Source organism: Pocillopora damicornis, chromosome 5 (genome assembly GCF_964200805.1).
Source record: "Pocillopora damicornis chromosome 5, jaPocDami1.2, whole genome shotgun sequence".
In the NCBI taxonomy this organism is placed as follows: Eukaryota; Metazoa; Cnidaria; class Anthozoa; order Scleractinia; family Pocilloporidae; genus Pocillopora; species Pocillopora damicornis.
In genome coordinates this window covers 2287911-2308771 of record NC_142674.1, presented here as the reverse complement: position 1 = coordinate 2308771, position 20861 = coordinate 2287911, and the positions used below count along the sequence as shown (strand labels likewise).

At 37.7% G+C, this 20861-nt stretch overlaps 4 protein-coding genes and 1 non-coding gene across 5 annotated transcripts; 3 read left to right on the top strand and 2 right to left on the bottom strand.

Annotated features, from left to right (window-relative positions):
- Nucleotides 1–593: 593 nt before the first annotated feature.
- On the bottom strand, nt 594–3687 carry LOC113686596 (uncharacterized). Its single transcript, XM_027204233.2, has 2 exons — nt 3208–3687; nt 594–2017 (listed from the first exon to the last, which is right to left on the bottom strand). Exons 1-2 carry the CDS (start codon nt 3671–3673, stop codon nt 1170–1172), a joined length of 1314 nt encoding a protein of 437 aa, XP_027060034.2. The 5' UTR covers nt 3674–3687; the 3' UTR covers nt 594–1169.
- Nucleotides 3688–4492: 805 nt separating this feature from the next.
- On the bottom strand, nt 4493–7394 carry LOC113686571 (neuropeptide Y receptor type 1-like). Its single transcript, XM_027204208.2, has one exon. The coding sequence runs from the start codon at nt 6932–6934 to the stop codon at nt 5933–5935; it is 1002 nt and encodes a 333-aa protein (XP_027060009.2). The 5' UTR covers nt 6935–7394; the 3' UTR covers nt 4493–5932.
- An 873-nt stretch (nt 7395–8267) lies between these two features.
- Nucleotides 8268–9501, top strand: LOC113686597 (neuropeptide Y receptor type 2-like). Its single transcript, XM_027204234.2, has one exon. The coding sequence runs from the start codon at nt 8287–8289 to the stop codon at nt 9259–9261; it is 975 nt and encodes a 324-aa protein (XP_027060035.2). The 5' UTR covers nt 8268–8286; the 3' UTR covers nt 9262–9501.
- Nucleotides 9502–11453: 1952 nt separating this feature from the next.
- LOC113686544 (carboxypeptidase A2) lies at nt 11454–20758 on the top strand. The gene is made up of 10 exons (XM_027204179.2): nt 11454–11817; nt 14885–14966; nt 15542–15757; nt 15874–15975; nt 16854–16958; nt 17270–17380; nt 18041–18143; nt 19434–19642; nt 19790–19877; nt 20493–20758. The coding sequence occupies exons 1-10, from the start codon at nt 11759–11761 to the stop codon at nt 20672–20674; spliced, it is 1257 nt and encodes a 418-aa protein (XP_027059980.2). The 5' UTR covers nt 11454–11758; the 3' UTR covers nt 20675–20758.
- Trnac-gca (transfer RNA cysteine (anticodon GCA)) lies at nt 17786–17857 on the top strand. Its single transcript has one exon. It is a non-coding gene; the product is annotated as a tRNA-Cys (tRNA).
- Nucleotides 20759–20861: the final 103 nt, after the last annotated feature.

The window sequence follows — 20861 nt, the reverse complement described above, 5'->3', positions numbered from 1 at the left end:
AAACAACAATTGATTCATGACATGACTTCAGACCAAGACAGCATTCTTTTCCGAAGTAGGCTTCATAATGTATGCTATACAATTGTAATTTCTATTCATTATCTTTGTAATTTTAAGACCTCGTGCTTCGGATTTCATCAGGTTTCCAAACGTTGGAAAACAATAAAACCGCCATGCCTAAGGCCTCTTGGTTTCAAATGTCATAAACGACTGTGATTTGAGACAGACGGTCATGGTTGAAAAAACTTTTCACCTTAATTTACCGACAATTTATACAGCTTGTTGTCGAATATGTACGAAAAAACAATTGATTCGTGACATGACTTCAGACTAAGACAGTACTCTCTTCCGAAGAGTGCTTCATAACGGTATGTTATAAATAAGAAGGCCATGACCCTGAAAAAATTTTGATGGTCGGGTCATGTCCATCTCACTTATATGTGTCGTTAGGCTTTCAGGAACGAGACATAACACAATTGATGCTATTTTTATTTCAATGACATGTAAATGAGTGGCAAGGTATTCTGCACTTTAGCCAATCTTAACTTCAACTGTTGAAAAAATACTGTTTTCAAAATATATATCTGTGAACTGTGAACGAAGTGAGACCTTAATTTTGAAAATTTGAATCCTTTGGAAGTTATTGCGTGTTGGTATTTTTTAGTCCAGTCCGGACACATACCTTCTCTCACAAAGAAATAATGATCTTCCTCAGGGTATGGCAGGAATTAATTATGCCCTAAGGATGGCGAGGTCGATAGCGTGTGGCTCGTAAAAAAGAAAAAAATGCTCCTAATGCGTCATGCGGTTTTTACTTTTTAATTAGCTTTCTCAGTGCCTTCCAACTGGAAGTGTATTATATGATGCAAGCAGAACATGCAATTTCGGATATTATCGTTTTGTAAATACGTTCGGGATAACAAAAGAATTACTTAAACTACAAAAAAAATAAATAAAGGCTCATGCAAACATTTTCATCACTTTCAAACTACCAACTAACTCCTCTATGTTATTAAAAATTTGAAATTATTCAATCACTGCAGAAACTCGAGTAACATTCAAATTTGATTGTGCTTTTTCATCATGTCAAGAGTATCCCTGCAACTTTCTGGGTAGGCTAAGCTTACTATTGTTATCTTAAGAAAAAGGCATTTCATGATTGTAAATCTCTACAATGCAGTCGAACTACATTGCGTATTAGTCGCCCAGCCTGCTTCAGTGCGATGCCTAGTAATACAATGATCATCTAACTCCAGGTCATAAACGCAATGAATCTTCAGCTGCGGTTCCACATGAAGTCCCACGAGCCCAGCTGTTAACTGTCCCACATCGTTTCCAATCGTTAGTAAGCCCAATGCAAATTCTCTCTGTTTCGGATCTGGGAAGACCTTAAAGACGGTGTGGGCCGAATTAACATACATTGATCCAGCCACAAATCCACCTGTTGCACAGAAAATTAGTACGATAGAAACATGCGGCACGAAACGAAACCATGTAGCAAAAATGAAAAACATGAGATGTGCTATCTCTACCACAGCAAAAATCCAAGTTTCCTCGACTCGCACATAGGGAACCACTTTTGAGCAGGTACAAGAGAGCAGGAAGATATGGGACCTTCCTAAAAACTCTCCAACTTGATAGCATATAATGTAGTACTGGTAATGGTCTCTTGGAGTGAAAGAGGAGTTTGAAAAGGTAAGGGTCATAATGATAGACTGGGTTGAGAGGTACGCTGCAAAATAAGTGAGAAATGAGAAATTGACATACGGCAAAATCTGCCTTGCGACAGAAAATTTCTCTTTCCAGGATAAGCCATGTTCAGGCGAGGTAGGTGCTTCATCCAAGGGGGTTTTTTCGCTTGAGGGCAGCTGTTTGTACTCGACTCCAGCGTCTTCTTTCGTAATTGAATCGATCTCTTTCTTCTCTAAGATGTAGTAGGTGATTAAGACAAGAAGCAGCCAAGGGATTGTTGTTGAAATTGTCGTTCTTGATGCAATGCACAGCCACGTTGTTAGGCCTGCAGGATACACGAAAAATATAGTTAGAAACCTCTTTGTAATTATTTTCTGAATTATCTTTGTGCAGTTCCCCACTCTAAATGTCGCTTCAAAACCAAACCATGAGATTTATTCTGAGGGCCAACAGAACCACCCGCACACAATTTATGAGGAACACTCTAAGGCTGTTAATACTGTACAATAGGAGATGATTCCTCAGATTTGTTTTGTTTTTAAGATTGTAAACAACCAAAACTGCCCTAAGCAACTAGAGAGTTACCTAACCAGTAAGACTGAGCTCAAAAACAGAAATCTACGGAACCAAGGGACTCTCGACGTACCACAATCTAAAACTTCTTCGGGAGGAAAGACTTTCTAAATTTCTGGTGCAAGTGACTGGAACTCTCTCCCTACAGAACTTAGGAAAACAACTTGTATAGGCTCCTTCAAATTTAATCTTTTTAAACGACTGAGAGACAGTGACATTAGTAACAATAAATGTACAGTGTAACTAGTTGGATTTTTGTAGCGTTTTAATAGTTTTTAGGTTCTTGATATTTTAAATTAGTTTTTTAGTGGTTCTTAAATTGACGGTTTTTAGCATTCTTATCTTAGCAGTTTTTAGCGTCTTTGAAATATGTAATTTAGAATGATATTATTATAATTTTTATTTACTGGACATCTTGTTTAGACCAGCGCTCCAGCGTTGTATAGTGCTGATAGATATCTCCAATATAAATAAAGCTTTTATTATTATTATTATTGTTATTATATCCTCCAGGAGGGATTCAAGAGATATTTGCCAATATTTTGCAAGCTGTTTCTTAAAGAAAGAAAAATGATTTATCAAGCCTACAAATGGTCAAATAATGCAGTTCTGACACCTTCAAGAAACGGTCTTGTTACATCATATGCAAACGCACTCCTTAAGGGGTACTTTGCATCGGTAAATCTCTAATGAATCGAAACGTTACCACAATCTAAAAGTATTTATTTTAAGGATGGTCTTCACTTACATATAGGGAGCCAATTGCGCCAAAAAATGAATCATGAGTGATAAAACTCAATCGCTAGTCCTAGCAACAAATCGAAATTGTGTATCATATTTTTGGCACACATTACTCCCCAATCAGAAGCATACAACGTCACGATTTAGTGATTTTCAAATGCTGCATCAAAATGAATGAAAATTGCCATCAAGTTTTCTTACCCGCGTAATAAAAGGGTCCCAGTAGGTAGGCCACACCGATTCCAGCCACGAGTGCAATTACGGTGACTTCTTGATAGGAGGCAGTCATGGCGAGGAAAGTTATCTCACCTAAGCTAATTCCCGATTCCATAACCATTATACCGAGCAACCTTGAGTGAACATTAGGAGCTGATACAAATACGATTAATCCTACAAAAAGAAGCAGCACCGACAGGCAGATCTTCAGCATGTAAGAAAACTTTTGAAGGAACCATGGAGCGGTGATTTTTAAACCAAGAACCGATGCAGCCATGGCAATGCTGACAGCAGCAGTGGGGATTTCACTTCCAGATAAGACATCTTCGGCCGCCGTGATGGTTAATGTATCGTAGAACAATGAAAGTATTCCAAATACGAAAAAACAGATAGTGTTTCGGGGACTTTCTCTAATTTCAGAGCGGCTTGCGTCCGCTGATATTTCTGCCATTGTCTATTTGGCAAATCTTTCGTTATCATACACGATTGTGATTTGAGACAGACAGTCATGGTCGAGAAACTTTTCACCGGAATTTACAGACAATTTTCTATTGACATGAATTCAGATTTATGGCAGCCCTTTTTTCCTAGGAAGCATTACAAATTAGGCCATCCAATGACCCCAAAAAATGTCACAATGGCTGGATCATGACATAGTCTTAACTTCAAATATCGGAAAACGTCCGTTCTCAAAATCTGCATCTGGAATAGACGTGTGTCGTATTTGAACCGTGAACGCACCGAAACTGTCTTCTTGTTCCTCTGAGATATGATTAAATTGAATTTTTTTGGAAACCATGGCGGATTGAAATTGTTATTTCCTCTATTTCCGGACAAATAACTCCGAGCAAGAATAAATATCCAAAGGCTATAATGGAATGTTCTCCGTAAGTTTGCCTTTAAGGATAATCGCGACTAAAACACCACATGAATACTAAGAGTAATGTAGGAGTAAGATACAAATACATACGAGCACATAAGGCTACATCCGTGTGACATACGCATACACACGAGTGAAATTTCCCATTTTCATCCTTTTTAATTGCATATAGAGCCACTTTCTGGAACACATTCACCATGTGACTTATCGCGCGAAGGCACGCGCGCGGCACATACGTGGAGCACTTTTCTTTTCATTTTTTTTTTCTTTCGATCTTAACCTAGAGGTGCTTTTTATCCTGTTCACTCGGAAGGATGAGTGTGGGTAGATTTGCACCCGGTAATCTCAAAGTTGATCAAACCTCGGGAAAGTTTTGCCTACTGTGCATTGTCGCATATCAAATTAAACGACAAGGGTAGTTCAGTAATGCTCTCCATGCAAATTGAACGAAAAGTTGAAATAGAGAAACCTGTAGATTCATGTTCCTCTGATATGCGAGCCGTAAATTTTATAGTGGATGGTGCTCTTTAAATTCCTCTCTTGACAGCAACCTTGAGCTGACTTACTTTCGGCTTTCTAGGCGAAAGGAAATTCTCACGTACATTTAAGTTACCGGGCGACTCTTACACTCTCTTTTAAACATAAACACTTTTGATTTTAGCCTGCGAAGAATTCCTCATTACATGTGCTGTGCCATGGGTGTTTCTAACGGTAAGTTTAGAGCCTTGGACTGTTGAGCCAAGCGAGCTGGCGAGAGGTCTTCAACATATCTGGCACTTATCATCAGTGCATGACTTCGTCTAGCGTTTTTCAAGGACTCAAAATTACTCGCGAGCGAAGAAACGCCCGTTCTGAAAGGATTTTTTGCTGTGATGTGGTATACCTAGTTCGTTTCCACATGCTGTACGTCTTTCTCTTATAGCCACTGACTATCAGAGATAGGCGCACAGCATGTGCTAAACAAAGGTGCACAATCTAGCTAAATAAAGGCAACTTAGAGGAAATTTATAATTCTCATTGGTTATTGCGGTCATTTTTATTTTGGTTTTCACGACTCTTAATTGAAAAGCGCCTTGTCAATGAAGCGGTTAAGCATGCATGAAGAACGATGGCTATGTAGCAAAACATTGATCTAGAATTGCTAGATTTCCACTTAAGACTTTCACTGCTCTTTGCCTAAATTGTTTGGGCAACGATAAGTTCAGTTTAAAATAATCTGATTAAAAAGACGCTTCAAGGAACTGAATGTGTCAGGATCGATAGAGGGAATTTACAGTGCCGGTCCACGTTACGTGACTGCATATATTCTTTCGTTTTCTTTGCAACACTGAACTAGACACAACAATCCATGATGGTGTTCACGATGTTTTGATCATCGGAGAAAAATTTTCCCAAAATTTGAATTTCGACGGAAGATATCTTAGAGAGTCGTTCGAGAGGGGGAGAGAGGGAAGGGGACAAAAATAAGAGAGCAACATAGTCTAAGAAAACCGAAGAAACGTGGGAGGAATCAAAGCCGAGAAAAGCGGTTTCTCTCAGTATCTTTTTTTTAGCTGCATTTTCGTCGAACTTCCTCACGCAAACTTGTAACGTGACCAATATCGACCTCTCTAAACTGATCTGCTAAAGAAAACATGAAGAAATTGGCGAAATCAAGAAAATGGATGATCAACTCAATCCTTATGTAATTCTCTTTTTTAGGGTCGGTTTATTTATATAGTCTAATCTCCTTACTTACAAAAACATCCTTCACTTTCCATAAATTTGATCAGTTCATATAAATATTTCTTTTTTCATTATGGCTAACTATGTTTATAAGCGATTTCATTTTCAGTTACGGAGAGCCCCTAAATTGATATTTCCACCGCTCAGTACAGCTTCTCCGTGGAAAAAGATTCTTTTGAAGTTTTTTCTATAATTAGAGCTCTGAAAGGCGTAAATAAATGGATTTAAGCATGAGTTAAAGTACATGATATAGCCAAGAACTCGATAAATTTTGTATAAAGATTTATAGTTATTTAAGATGTCTTCGTGTTCTGTATAAGCTAAATATACCTCAAAAACAACATATGGTGCGTTACAAATTATGTAGGCTGCTGTAGCTGTAAAAGAAACAATGGCAAGAGTACGTTTTGCCCTCAAATTTTCCCTTTTCGTGCCTGCAGGTGCAGCGGAACAGACAGTGTTGGTAATAAAGATGCCTTTAAGTATCTGGAAATGGCAATAGAACAAACAAATGGAGCATATGATTACTAAAACTATTGTAATTGTTATTTGCCATTTTATAGTCGAAATTCTTTCAATTGTCCATGGATCTAAACATCTTTTCAACCGTTCATCGTATTCGCTGTAGATAAAACCAGGCAAGGAGAATATTATTGCAAAAACCCAGATAAATGCTATGCGATAACCAATGTATTTCTGACGTCGACGCAAATTGATTTTCAAAGGCTTGAGAACTGCGAGGTACCGCTCAATTGCTAAAACGAATAAACTGGAGAGCTTGACAGAAACTGAAACACAAGTCATCGCATATCCAGAGAAAAACTTGCAAATATACTTGCCCAATATCCCACTTGGATGCTCGGCAAAGAGACTCAAAGCTATTGGAATAATGCACCAAATCAATGAGATGATATCAGCAACAGCCACGTTTGTCAGCAAGAAGTTGGTGGTCGTGTGCATAGAGGTTGTTTTCCAAGCGATTATTACTACCAAACCATTGCCTATTACGCCGATAACAACCACAATCGCATACAGGATCAATAGGGTGATGTTAAACGGTGACAGCGAGTTATAGAGGCCTGTCACATCGATCGAAGAATTAGCCATCTTGGTTTTTTTTCGTATGTTTGCTCACAGCTTTAGGACAACTAATTTCAAGACCAGAAATTGAGAGTAATCAGCCGGCTAAGAGAAGATTTTGTTGACGTCATCTATTGAAATTGTAATGCAAGGCCTTAGGGCTGTTATAAGATCTTCTTTCTCTTTTTCTATTCGCCACTAATATCAGTCTAAAAATAGTGTATTTTATGCAGATCCCATTACAAAAAATACGCCTCTATCAGCGTGATGCATCTAGTGAAAATTTATTTATGACTTTTAAGTGAAGAAAAAAGTTGTTTTAGTTTCTTTTTCAGTTTCATGGGGAAGACAAGATTTCATTTAAGGTAAGGGAAGTGTAAAATGATTCAGCTGAAAAGAACGCCATTAGAGGCGGGACGAACATCATCTTTGATGCAAATAAGCGAAAGTTGTAAATGAAGGGTGTCGCAGTAAATCTGAAAATGATGATATGAATGTAATGAATTGAATCATAATGAATGGAATAAGTAAGGTTTTATTAATATTTGTTCGATTAATAAAGAAGCAAAGCCATCATGAGTTACTGATTATTTAATATCAGGAAGGTTTTAAAAAGATTCGGGGCTGCTGGGGCTGAACGCATTTTAAAAAAGAGAAAAGCAGTCATCAGATATCACAGTTTTTTATGCGGCTTTAGAGGTCTTACTTTACGTCAGGCCCGAAAGAACGAATTTTAAAGCAACAGGGGTAAAAAGGTTGAACGGTACCCATGCAATATGATGTGTAATAATGGCCCGGATGGTCATTACATCCCTGTGGAAGAGTTTGTGGAAGACATTCTCCTAGGAAAAAAGGTCAAAACGTAAACACAACATAGTCACATGTGCCGCATGATCGAACACTTTCTCCAACGTTCAATCAAACTTGTGTTTTCCAATCTTTCGATGTGCTCGGGTTTTTATCTGCCCTTTTCCATAGCTTACGTCCACGTGGCGTTGCGTACCTCCTCTCTCCTGAGGGTTCACCGCAGTATTTATTATCAAAAACGTGTTGTTTCGATAATCTAGCGTCACATCTATGTAAATATTTTTGAACGTATAACGATAACATTTCTTTCTTCGACTTTCATTTAAGAAAGGTTATTTTCAAAATCGATTAATTGCTGATGACAATCAATTTTCATAAAGAAAAGCTTTTACCTACCCGATGTATGTGCACTTGTTAAAATTAAACCCTATTGAACCATGAATAGGAGGAAAAAAATTATTTTAAGATCACATCATCACATGACGTCATTCGTATCTTTCCTGCTTGTGAAAGATGTTTGCTTATTCCGCCTTTGTTTGTTTAGGATTTCTTTCCATACAAAGAACAAAAAGATGGAAAAATTTTTCATCGATGCGACAAGTCTATACAACTCGCTGTCACCGTTTAATGTCATTTTATTTATCCTGTATGCGTTAATGGTGGTCATTGGTTTGATAGGCAATAGTTTAGTGGTAATAATCGTTCAGAAAACGATCTCGATGCGCACGACAACCAACTTCTTGTTGTCAAATATAGCTGTGGCTGACATTATCTCATTGGTCTGGTGCATAATTCCCTTGGCTACTTGCCTCTTTGTCGAGCATCCAAAGGGGCAAGTGGGAACGTATATTTGCAAGTTTTTTACAGGATATGCTATGACGAGTATTTCAGTTTCTGTTAAACTCTCCAGTCTGCTCATTGTTGGAGTTGAGCGATATCGCGCAGTTCTCAAGCCTTTAGAGAGTGACTACCGCCTGGAGCATATTAACTACATAATAGGCTTTCTCTGGATTTTTGCTGTCATTCTCGCCCTGCCTGGGTTTATTTACAGCGAATATGATGATCAACTTGGAAGATGCTTACATCCTGGGACAATCGAGAAGACGGCCACTGTAAAATGGCTGATTACAAGCATCACGGTCTTGACGGCCGTTTGTTCAATTATTTTATTTTTGTCCTATTTCTATATACTTAAAGGCATTTATGTTAACAAAACAGTTTGTGTTGAATCAGTAGCAACGAGACAGGTGAACATGAAGGCAAAAAGAAAACTCGCCATAATTTCTTTGACGGTCACAGTAGCATATATCATCTGCAACGCGCCGTTTTTGGTCTTTGAGATGTACACAGCTTACACCGAAAGAGAAAAAATTAGGAATAACTATGAGACTATGTATACAGTTTATCGAGTTGTGGGGTTTATCATGTACTTCAACTCATGTTTAAATCCCTTCCTTTATGCCTTTCAGAGCTCAAACTATAGAAATAACTTCAAAAGGATCTTTCTACGCAGAATAATTGCGTTGCGCAACAACAGTATAAATTAAGAGGTATTTACTAGAAGTTGAAGCATAAGGAACAACTGGATTTTTTTTTAACAAATAGCTGGTGTTATTTATTATGATGTTAATAATTAAAGGGATTTATGGCCATCCTAAAGACCTTCAAAAATTAAATTGTTAACTTTTCAAAGTATGAGCTGGATGACCTTTTCATTGTTGGAAATAAAATTGTGAATTACCGCGCATATTTTGAGATTACCAGCAGGAAGAGCAGAATAAAGCGTATTTTGATTGGTGATACCGTCTCCATGGGAACGTTTCAGGGGACAACATGCTTAGTGACATAACAGTTATTAGAGCCGAATCTTTCGCCAAGGGCTGTTTTAAAATAATCTAAAAAAAATCAGTCACCAAGGGGCGAAATGCTGTGAACTGCTTGAAGACGTCTTGAGTCATTTTTTCCTGAAAAAAACTATATAAATGAGGATTCAGCATTGAGAAGAGGGGGGTTGAGAGACATTTTGCTTTGAAATCGCCAAATATTTTTCCATGGGTTCCCTCGTATTGAATCCATAAGATCCTTTTTCTTAAAATTGCAGCAATGCATCAGATGGAATGTCGCGAGGTCACGGTTAAAATCCGAGCCCCGGCCAGCTCGTTTTGTTGGGTCTATGCATATGATAGCAACTAGTGAGTTTTATGTCTGCTATACTATCGCTTACAGCTGTCGTTTAAACCTTTTGTGACCGTTAATTTCTTGACTGGAAGATGGACTTTCATGATTTGGCAGATCAAATTGGTAATAAAGGAGCTAGATTTCTTTTCCTTCATGACGAAGCATAAAATTATGCCACACTGCATGGCTGAAAATAAACGGAATATAGCAGATGTATTTGTGGAACCCTAGTTTATTAGTGAAACATCGGCAGAAGTGCAGGCCTGGCTACCTTTCTCGCGTAACGGGAGGGTTGCGAAATTTTTTTCGGTTTCAGTCCTTAACGGTTATCTCTTTTCGAAAATGTTGTTTTGTAGATTTCAAGTCGATATCCTCGTTGAGATAGGAAAACAATGCTTGCCGTTCATTAGTGTGCTAAAAATAAATCACCTTGACTGCGATTATAATAGTTGCCCTCGAATTAAGTGGCAACCTCAAAAACTTTCCGGTCCGTGGGATTCCTGATTAAAACAGTGCATTATGTCGGCCTGTTCGTGTACATACGTATTCAAAGTCTACGTGCTTCTGCCAGAGAGAAAAAATACTGTGTACGTATAGGTGAAAAAATAAACAGCAAAAGCCCAAGGCTAATTCGTGAACCTGAAGTGATTTTAAAGGTAGGTTTCTCTTTTAAAATCGTCTGACTCCATCGGGAAACAAATTTATTGCAGGATTAAACAATACTGAACGAGAACAAGTTGATCTTGATCGCCAGAATCGGACATTTGAACGGTTTTTACTAGTTTTCCGTCTTTCTTACCCTCTTCAGTTTTGTTTTTCTAGGTTTTTATTTTCCGTTTTTTTTAATGAATAACGAAGAGGGTCTTTTTTTTTTAATGAATTTTGCTATTCGTTTACACAGGAACTATTTTACCAGGCCAATATTTCAACATGCAAAATTTCTGATGGGAGCGAATATTTATCTTTTCAACCAGTTTTCATGGAAACTTCATCTTCAATCGTGCTCTCTGTTCCTTACCAGCCCCAATTCCCTCCTGCTCAGTTCAAGCATATAAAATATCGAACTACAATAATAAACCCATGGTAATTTATGATAGCGGTGGAAGCCACCCGCTTATTTAATACCGTTTAAAAATAATTTCAAAGAAGATCTGAGCATTGTAAGCAGATCAAAGTCGAAAAGACATCTGTGTTACTGCTGTTAAGGTGTAAAAACAATTGCTGACTTGTGATAAAGGCAATTTGAACAAAAAAATTCCGCTGGCATCGATTGAAACTTTACTAAGACATGTTAGGGGGTAATCAAGCGATTTAACATGTCGTTGACATGTTATATTTTGACAAATAATACGAATATGATAAATACTCAGAATTTACCCATTGCACAACAAAGGAAATGCTTGTAAATTCTGTTTAAACTATGTCTTAAAGTGCACTTTAGCAGTAATCGAAAATTACCCTGGTGTTTCGCAAAGGTGTTAGCTTTTATCACGTTTTTTAAACGACAATTTACTGGCGCTCTGTTTAATCATTTCCAGCCTACTGCAGATGCAGAAAAGCTGAAAGTGTTATAATATTAATGTTTATTCAAACAGCGTTCCCGACATTAGTGTTTGTCTGTCGAATATTCAATTCCGTCAGCTGGTGAATGAACATCTGCCCGGGCCTGGGTTCAATCTAAAATAACCCCAAACGTAAATGGTTCACTCTTTGTGTCTGTTTATGCAGCAGGGATGATTGTCGTACATGGACAAATATACTGCCAGTCTTAAAAGAATGAAGTGAAATCTACGTTTATATACTTGTTCGTTTCACTTATTAGCTTAGAATAGTCGTGAAGGCTTCAAAATTTCGTGAAGCATCGTCATGGCATCAAAATTGCATTTTGCTGTTTTTCTCTCCTTGGTTATGACCGCGTCTGCCGGGTAAGTTGGACAAGAAATAATTTGTTTTTAGTTTGGATCAGAAACCAGAGAGTCAGGTTATAGTTCATTATTGTCTGCACTGTCAACAGTTTTTTCTTAGCTTGTAGCGGAAAACAAAAATTATCTGTAAAGAACCCTATGAAAGATGTCATATTCATATTGGTGGATGAGAAAATTACGAATGGAGAAGTCTTCTATTTGTGCGCACTATATCGAAAAGTTGTTCAGTATTCTGAACGGTGTTTTATCAGGATTGGCTGGACTAAATTTCCCTTTGGAAACGATAACTTCAAATGTGAACACACTGTGTGCAAAGGAAGAATATTTTAAGTATACTTTAAATTTCCTACTGCAAAATATTCATGATCAGTTTATAAATTTCATATGAAAGGCAAAACGGGGTAGAGACGAAGTTAACAGATAAATGTTTTCCCCACAGTATAGGGTGATAAAATTAAAATTTCTTCCGTGGCATCATTTATGTGATACTGATACGCTATCAAAGAAATGAGCCGTGTTTGAAATATATTGTCAGAAACAACTTCACTGTGTTCGAATGGCGTTTCGTCTAATAGCTAATAGCGTGACACTCATCTTCCCACAGAGAGCCACGTGCCTTCAATGAACATCTTTATAATTGTTACTTATATATTCGCATCCAACAAATTAAAACTGTTTTTAAATGGGAAACTTCATGATTAAAAGCTGACGGTTCTCTTTTCTGCAAGAAATCGAGATCCACACTCAGGCCTGCGAACAAGTAGTCAAGATGTCTCTGACTTAACTTTCTAAAAACTGAGGGAATCTATGAATCGAAAAATAACAAAAAAAACTTCTCAATTGTCTAAAAGCTCCTGTCATGACTTGTTTAACGAGTTTAATTTTTTTTCTCTCATTTAAGTCGTAAATAATTAATTTTCTTTCCATTCACAACAGAGGAAGTATAGACGTGGAATTTGGAGGGTAGTTTCCAAGATTTTGATGCCGAGAATCAAACAAGAACTTTTTTTTAAATTCATAATTCGAAATTTCTGAATTTTTAGAAAGTTACTTCCTTATCATCATTGACACGGCAGGATACTTAGGCGCGTATTTAACCAAATGGAAAACAAAGCATGAATTGTAAATTAAACCTACAGGAAGAACAACCTTTATTTGTAGCTATTCATTGTTAGAAATGAAGGTATATAGGAAAGTGGCGCCTTAAATTCACCATCATTTCTTTTCACGTTTTCAATTTCACTTGGCCATTCTTGATCCACAAAAGATTATTCTCTACTTAAATATTATGCTCACATAAAACACACAGCATGTTCATAAGCTATATATGAACAGCTGGTTTAAACAAAGCCTTCGTTCGTGGATTTTGCATGTTTGATTGCTGATCGGTTTTCAATGCATCCTCACGTAATTGGTTCGAAATTTAATCCAAGATTCACGAGGAAGCCGTACTGGTGTTTGCGTCTCTCAAAAGATACCACGTAAATTTTTTTTTCATTATTTCATGGAGATAAGCTATTTCTAGAATTCTCTGGTTTCGAGAAAAGGGAGAGATTTCGGAAGAAATCCATTGAATTTCCTATAAAGATATATTTCGTGTAGCAGGGTTTAAGATTATCGAAACTTAACTTCTTCCCAATTTCGTATTACTGTTTCCAATGAAAATGTAATCTTCAGCTCGATAGTTAACAAAACGAAATGATAAAAACGCTGGAAATTCCAGGTGTATTCATTCAAAAGCGTGAGCGTTAGAAAGGGTGATCGTTTTTGAGTGTGATCGCTTAATAGTGCGATCGTTTTAAAACGTGATCGTTAAATGCGTGAGCATCAAGTTGAAAGGACATTAAAAGTGGAATTCTATTAAGAGTCAAATTACCATTTTGAAGTGGTAGTAGGCGGCAAAATATGAATATGAGCGAATGAAAGTTTTCCGCAGTTATTAAGAAGTCGCCTAATTTCTTGCTTTTAACCTAACGTTTGACAATCTCACGCCCTTTCCCGGTATAATCGCTATGTTTTTTATGTTTTTGCCACCTCCCTTCTTGGTTGAATGAAATAAGACAAGAAACACCCCTCATCTATGAATTTCCTTCCTCAATTAAGCGCAAAATTGTTTACATATTCATAGAAATGCCAGGAGTTGGCGCCTCACGGACAGATTTGTCTTGCAATATCTTTTGATAATTTCTTAGGCTTGACTTGAATGAGCCATATGACTACGCAAATAATGTTTCACGACAGAAACCCTTTTGCAAAAACTTAGTTTCAGGCATTGAGTAAAGAAAACGTTTCTTAGATCCACGGTAACCGAGCACTTCATGAAAAAAAGAAAAAATATTATTCATTCGAACCTGACCAATCCCAGGAGACGAACGCTGCCTGGTTCTGACTGATCAGTTTCAAGGGATCAAGTGCATGACCCTTGACTGACAGAAAAAAAAACCTTTCTGATGATGATATATTCTTCACAAGCTTTCGTGGTCCTTGATCTCCTTTGGGAAAAATAGTTTCTCCATATATAATATTATTTGTTATAATTTGTTGGCTTTTCGAGGTTTCGTGGATAGACGGTGACTTAATGGTTAACGCGCTGGACTCCGGGTCGATAAGGCTCGAGTGCACGACGCAGGCGGGTCATTGAGTTGTGGCCTTGGGCAATTAAGACACTTAACGCACACAATACCTCTCTCCACCCGGGAGTATAAATGGGTACTTGCTAACTCTGTGGGAAAGCTTACGAAAACCTTTTACCTTTCAAAACGTGAATCACTCTTATCATCACCAATGGTCTTAAGGAGTACCTTCTTTGTTCATTGCCACGATAGGATCTATCATTTCACTTAACACTTTTTCTAAACACTCATGAAATATTGCTCGAAGAGCAACTTTTGATGTCAATGTTTATCGACAGAAATGTTCTCACTCAGAAGTCCAATCAATTATTGAAGAAGTTATGGAAAACATTGAATATTATTTTTCAAAAACCGATGTGTATACTTGATCTCCTTTGTGAGAAATATTTTCTCCGTGTATATAATATTATTTGTTCTAATTTGTTGGCTTTCAGCGACAAAGTCATTCGCATCATCCCAGGAGACTCAAATGAGCTTGATTTTCTGTTATCTTTGGAAGGCAAACAGGAACTGGAGGTGAGGTAGAAATGGAAATAACTGAACGGAAATCACAGTCAGTTATAGAGAATGTCGTCTTACATTGTGCATGATGTAGAAAATGGGTCAAGAATCGAGTCAAATGGACAAAGAAGCCGAATGTAATGCGAATGCAAATGACGACTTAAAAGAGGGAATTAATGAGAAGGCCGAAGAGAGTAGTAATTAGCAACTTGTGTGGGAGAAAAAAAATTCCTTGGCCTTATCCTACTGTCATGGCCTCATGATCTTTTGGCTCTGATCTTATTCACCAATTTTAGATTAAAAAAAAAAACAGTGTCGAGGGCTGCATAAAAAACCCAGCTCAAAAAAAACAATTCTCACTATTCATTTCTCTTTGTGTTTTAAAATTTTTACCGTAGGCGAGTAAGCTTTAATAGCAAAAATTAATTTCTATTGCTGATCGTGATGTAGTTTTCTGGCTCCTAAATGGCCTTTCTTGGAAACACAAAAGCCTTCTAAGAAGCATTTCTGGGTCCACTGTTCTTCTGAGTCTCTCATTCCAACCATAGCAGTTTTGTTGATTAACCTCTGTTTTTTAAATTTTTTGTCAGCTCGATTTCTGGAAGGCTCCTCATAAGCCTGGTCTGGCTGTGGACATTCACGTGACAGATGCCGCGTACAAGATTGTTGCCAAGTTACTTAAGGAAAAGAACATTGAGTTTCAAATTATGATCGTTGACGTCGACAAATTGGTGGACGACGAAAACGAATTGCAAACGCGGAGCATGTCATTCAGCTTTGACAGACAATATCATCCTTTGCAAGAGGTATCATGAATATTTTTTGACCGAAAAATAGCCGATGAAAATTCCAAGAAGCTTTTTAATTTACACTTAAAACAACGATGTAGTTAGTGATCTTTTTTCTTTTTTTTTACGGTTAGATTGTGGACGAGCTGAGAAACTTTGCAAACCAACATGCAGGAATTGCTTCCATTTTCAATTTGGGAAGATCTTATGAAGGGCGTGAACAGCAGGCAATAAAGGTGAAAATTCGTTGAATAATGAACGTCTTTAAATATAAACGACACAACCATTTTATAAAGAACAAGACAAACCTGTCCTAAGTCAGTTGATTCCAAAATGTTTACATAAAGATCAAGTATGATCTCGCTTAGGAAAATGGCGTACTTAAGTTTTTCTCAGACAAAAAAGATTTTACAAAATTTTACCATTGGTTCAGTTTTACCAGGTATTTGTATCTGTGGTAGCGACGCTAACCATGTTTTATTTTTTCCACAAATATATTATATTTTATGGTGATCTTATAATGTATCTTCTAACACTCAGGCTATGATCTTCTTTAGCTAAACATGTCGATGTTGGGCTGACAAACCAAACATGACTGTCACGCAAATACTATATGCAAAAATTTTATGGACAAAATTTGATTCCAGTGACGAAGGCAGCGATAGAACCTTAAACTCACGCAAAATTGGGTTCGCATGAATTCACATTCAATGGGTATTAGTGTTAATAATAAGCTAGTTTTTTTTAAGATGTCTTAGGTCTTGACTTTTGTTTATGCTATTCTTTAACAATTATTCCACGAGTTCCTTTTGGATATGAAATGATAGATAGCCAACGAGGCCCATAGCCGGGTTGGCTATAATCATCACTTATTTAACAAGCGCGAGTGAAATAATCGTTTTGAAATTATCAAAAAACTCCCCAAAATAAAGTCTTCCCAATTTTGTTTTCTAAGAACAAACGGAATGTTACAATGTACAAAAATACTTTTGGTTTAACTCGTCTTCATGCGCGCGCATGGGGTAATAGCTCATAATCCATGATGGCTATGCCAATGAAAACTCTTGATTGCAATATCCAATGATCCAGTTTTTAACAATCATAATTATTGCAGTTGAAGGGAAGATATAAACCAGGCAAGAAGGTCTTTTTCATGAACTGTGGGATTCATGCCCGTGAATGGGTGTCTCCAGCGACCTGTATGTACATCATCAGACAGGTACGGGCTCCTTTAGTAATTAGGGCCCTCAGACAGTCTAGCCAACGCTGAGGAAGAAGTCGAATTAAAAAAAAAAAGACGAATTATATTTTTAGTTAGAATTTCGCGAATGGCTAGATGTGTTTACCGTCTCTTATCTTTACCCATTTGTCTCTATCAAAACTGCTTGTTAACGTCTGTGAACAGATGAAGGCCGGTTGGGTGTTTAATAAACAAGCCAAAAGTTCTTCAAAAGGTGTTACCGAAATATGTCTTCGATAGATCTCAGTCAAAGGTTTCTCATTTGGTTTTTGTACTCATATTCTCATCAGATAGTTTCCAAATACGGTAGAGACAGCAGTGTGACCGAAATGTTGGACAAGATGGATTTCGTTATTATGCCTGTTCTAAATGTCGATGGCTACGTTTTCACTTGGAATCCAGTTTGTATCCATCTTTTTGTCTCTATTTACAACTGAAGCTACGTTATCTTAACTTAATTTCCTTACTTCATTTAAAATTCACCATCTTTCTCATTCTATAAATCTTTTGTTACCTGAGAGTAACCAGCATATCATGTCTCCTTACATCATCACCTCTGAATCAAACGTTAAGGTCAAGAAAAAAAAATTATGACCAACCACTAAGAAAGCTCTTAATTGCTAAGCAATTTCTCGTTTTTGACAGAAAAGTAGAGATGGTAAGTTTTGAGCTTGGTGAAGAATTAAGAAAGATGTTTTTTCTTCTTGTCACGAGCGTGGGACTTTGCTCTTTGCTTTTGCTTTGATCCTTGCAGTATGCAGGACGCGTGTCATTAGAACTTCGTAATAGACCCAGCTCACCGAAGGGTCTTTGTGGCTCAGTGGTAGAGCATCGGAGCGCAAATCCGAAGGTCTGAGGTTCGATTCCTCATGGGGACTCAGAATTTTTTCTTTGTCCCACGCTCGTGACAAGAAGAAAAAACTTCTTTCAATTTCTCGTTGTCAGTATCTCAGGAAATGAATGGAGAACTGATATGTATTCTGATGTTACGATCATTCAGCGAATACCAGGAATCGATGTTATTATTTCTCATAACTTTTGTATCCAAATCGAACTTATAGAGCAGTCGTAGGAACAGATTCTGGAGAAAGACACGTAAACCCAATAGAGGAAGCAGATGCATCGGAACAGACCCGAACAGGAACTGGGATTACATGTGGGGATGTAAGTTCAGCTCACACGACCTTCAGTGTATAACAAGAGGGAGTTTGCGAAACGACGACGGCGACGTCGTGGACAACGTCAGTGAAAAAATGAACTTGCATTTTAAAAAAGAATCTCGCGATATTCTGAAGTCATTGTTTTGTTTCTCGCTGTCCAAGCTCTCTCGAAACTGAATTCTGAAGACAGCGTTAAGTTAGACATAGAAATTTTAAAAAATCAGCCGTCATCGTTTACATTCTCCAGACAAGGCAAAGTTTAGTCATTTTACGTTGTTGTTTTGTAGAGGAGGAAAAGAAATTTGTAAAGATTTATAATGCACATGCACAGCTATTGTTCTTCTCTTTGAACCTTTTGTTTAGTGACGTTCCCGTTGCCGTTGCCGTTGTGGTTTTTTTAAACTCCCTAATGTCTTGCGGGAATACTCCTACATGGATTCATGTATACGTTAAACACCAGTCATTATTTAACAACTGGTGGGGAGGCGGAGGATTTTGGGGATCACGAGGTTTTCAGCGGAATAGAGGGGGATCAGTCGTCGCGCAACATATTGTAAAGGGAAGAGGATGCTACCCAAAAATTGACTGCTAATTACCTGCCCATAATGGGGGAGCAAGAGAATATTGCGGATCCCCCCTACCCTACCTAACAAAGATGATAAAACATGACCAGTCCCTTAAATTTCTTGTTGGGGAATGATTCAATTCTTAAGCAATTAAATCTTTTTCAAAATATTTTCGAATCTGGATATCCCCAAGTGATCTAGGAATAACTTATCATACGTCACGAATGTTTTTCCTTAGTGACCACACCCTGATGTGTTCCATAATAGCAGATGGAGATTGGATACCTTCAGCACCTTCCATTTGAATGGAGGAGCTGAATAGCATTTCCTGTGAAAAGGGGCGGTTGGATCCGGTCCTTAGTTTAGAGGCAATGATAAAGACGTGTTTGTTTTTACCCAACGTTGACCTAATCTTGTAAGAGCGAAGATCCTACAAATTGCAGATATATTTCACTTATTTTAGCCTATGGTATAGTAAGAGTAGGACGAATTGCATGGTAGAGTAATTTCCTTATAGAGAAACGGAGAAAACTCCAGAAGGCGAGCCTTTTGGCAGAAAATATTGAAAGAAAGCGACTCTCTGATACAATTTCTTCCCTATTCATCCCCCCACGCCCCACCCTCTACCCCCACCCTCTACCCCCACCCTCTACCCCCACCGAAGGCTGGGTTTCGTTACTAATGGAAAGCACTCCTTATGCTTATAACTTCATCGATGGTTTATGTAGATCCTGGAGCGAGTGCAGACCCATGTCAAGATTCCTACAGAGGAACACATGCATTTTCCGAAAGAGAAGTGAAGAATGTAGCGAATTACTTAGAGACACTTAGCAGAAATGACCAAATAGCGGGCTATATGGACATTCATGCCTACAGTCAATTATGGATGACCCCCTGGGGATATACTAAACAGCCAACCAGAGACAACGAGGAATTGGTAATGAAACAGAAATTTGTTTTAACTAGATGTGCTTCTCTTTATTATCTTCCCTTCAAAAACATTATCGACACAGTATTTAAAATTATGATTCCGAAATCTTGGACTCCTCTAAAGTTCGTTAAATGTTTTGTCTTGACGTTTTAGATGAGAGTTAGCAAAGCTGCAGTAACAGCCATACGAAGGGCTGGTTATGGAACCTATTACAGATACGGGCCATCTTCCGTCATCATATGTAAGTTCATTACATAATTCGAAATCCATTTTTCATTAAACTATCACAGTTACAAATTTATTCATACCTCCTCCGCGTTACTGAGAGAAGAAGTACATGAACCTCCCCTCCCCTCCCAAAAAAGAAAAACATAATGGAGGTTCTTACTTTGTGATATCATTTGAGCAAGACATGAATTAGTAGAAACTGGAAAAGTGTTCTTCTTATCAAATGGCATGCGAAAGCATCCGCCCCCAGCTGCAGCCCATGAAAGTGCTTGACCCTTGTAGAACAGATATGAGTGTGCGAAGCAAAGAAGCTTTTGATACTATGTATTTTGTGGTTTTAAGTTTTACCTACGTATGTAAGATCCGCTTTTTGTATCATTCAAATGAAAGCTATAGCGGTAGTTTTATGTAGAGCTCTACTTAACGTGGTACAGCATAGATTAGCAAGTAAGTCTGGTTCTCAAACTTTAATAGCAATTAGCCACACACGGGTACTTCTCAAATGTCTCGAATTGTTTTTGTACTTTGCGTGTGACATTTAGATGAAAGCTGCAAGAAAGAAATGTTCCGGAAATGAATTGCATGCACCATGCAGCTCTAACAATAAATTCTGTAATTGTGTTGGTAGACCAAAATTCTGGAGGCAGCAAGGACTACACGTATGGAAAACTGAAGATCAAATACTCATTTGCCTTAGAATTGAGGGATACGGGACGGTATGGTTTTTTATTACCAGCACGTCAGATTGTTCCCACAGCAATGGAGACGTTTGAAGGAATTAAAGCGATGGCCAGGGAAATGAGAGTGTAGTCCGCTGGACTATATGCTTGTAAAGCAATAAAAAGGATTTAAAGCAATTGAATGATTTAATAAAAACGGGGCAATGGAAAAAAAGATGTTCCTTCTATATTAAGGTAATATTGTTGTATTGAATTTCGTATCCCTGTCAGGCACATTTTTCACAATTGATGAACAAATTTGAGCCTGGGTATTGCCC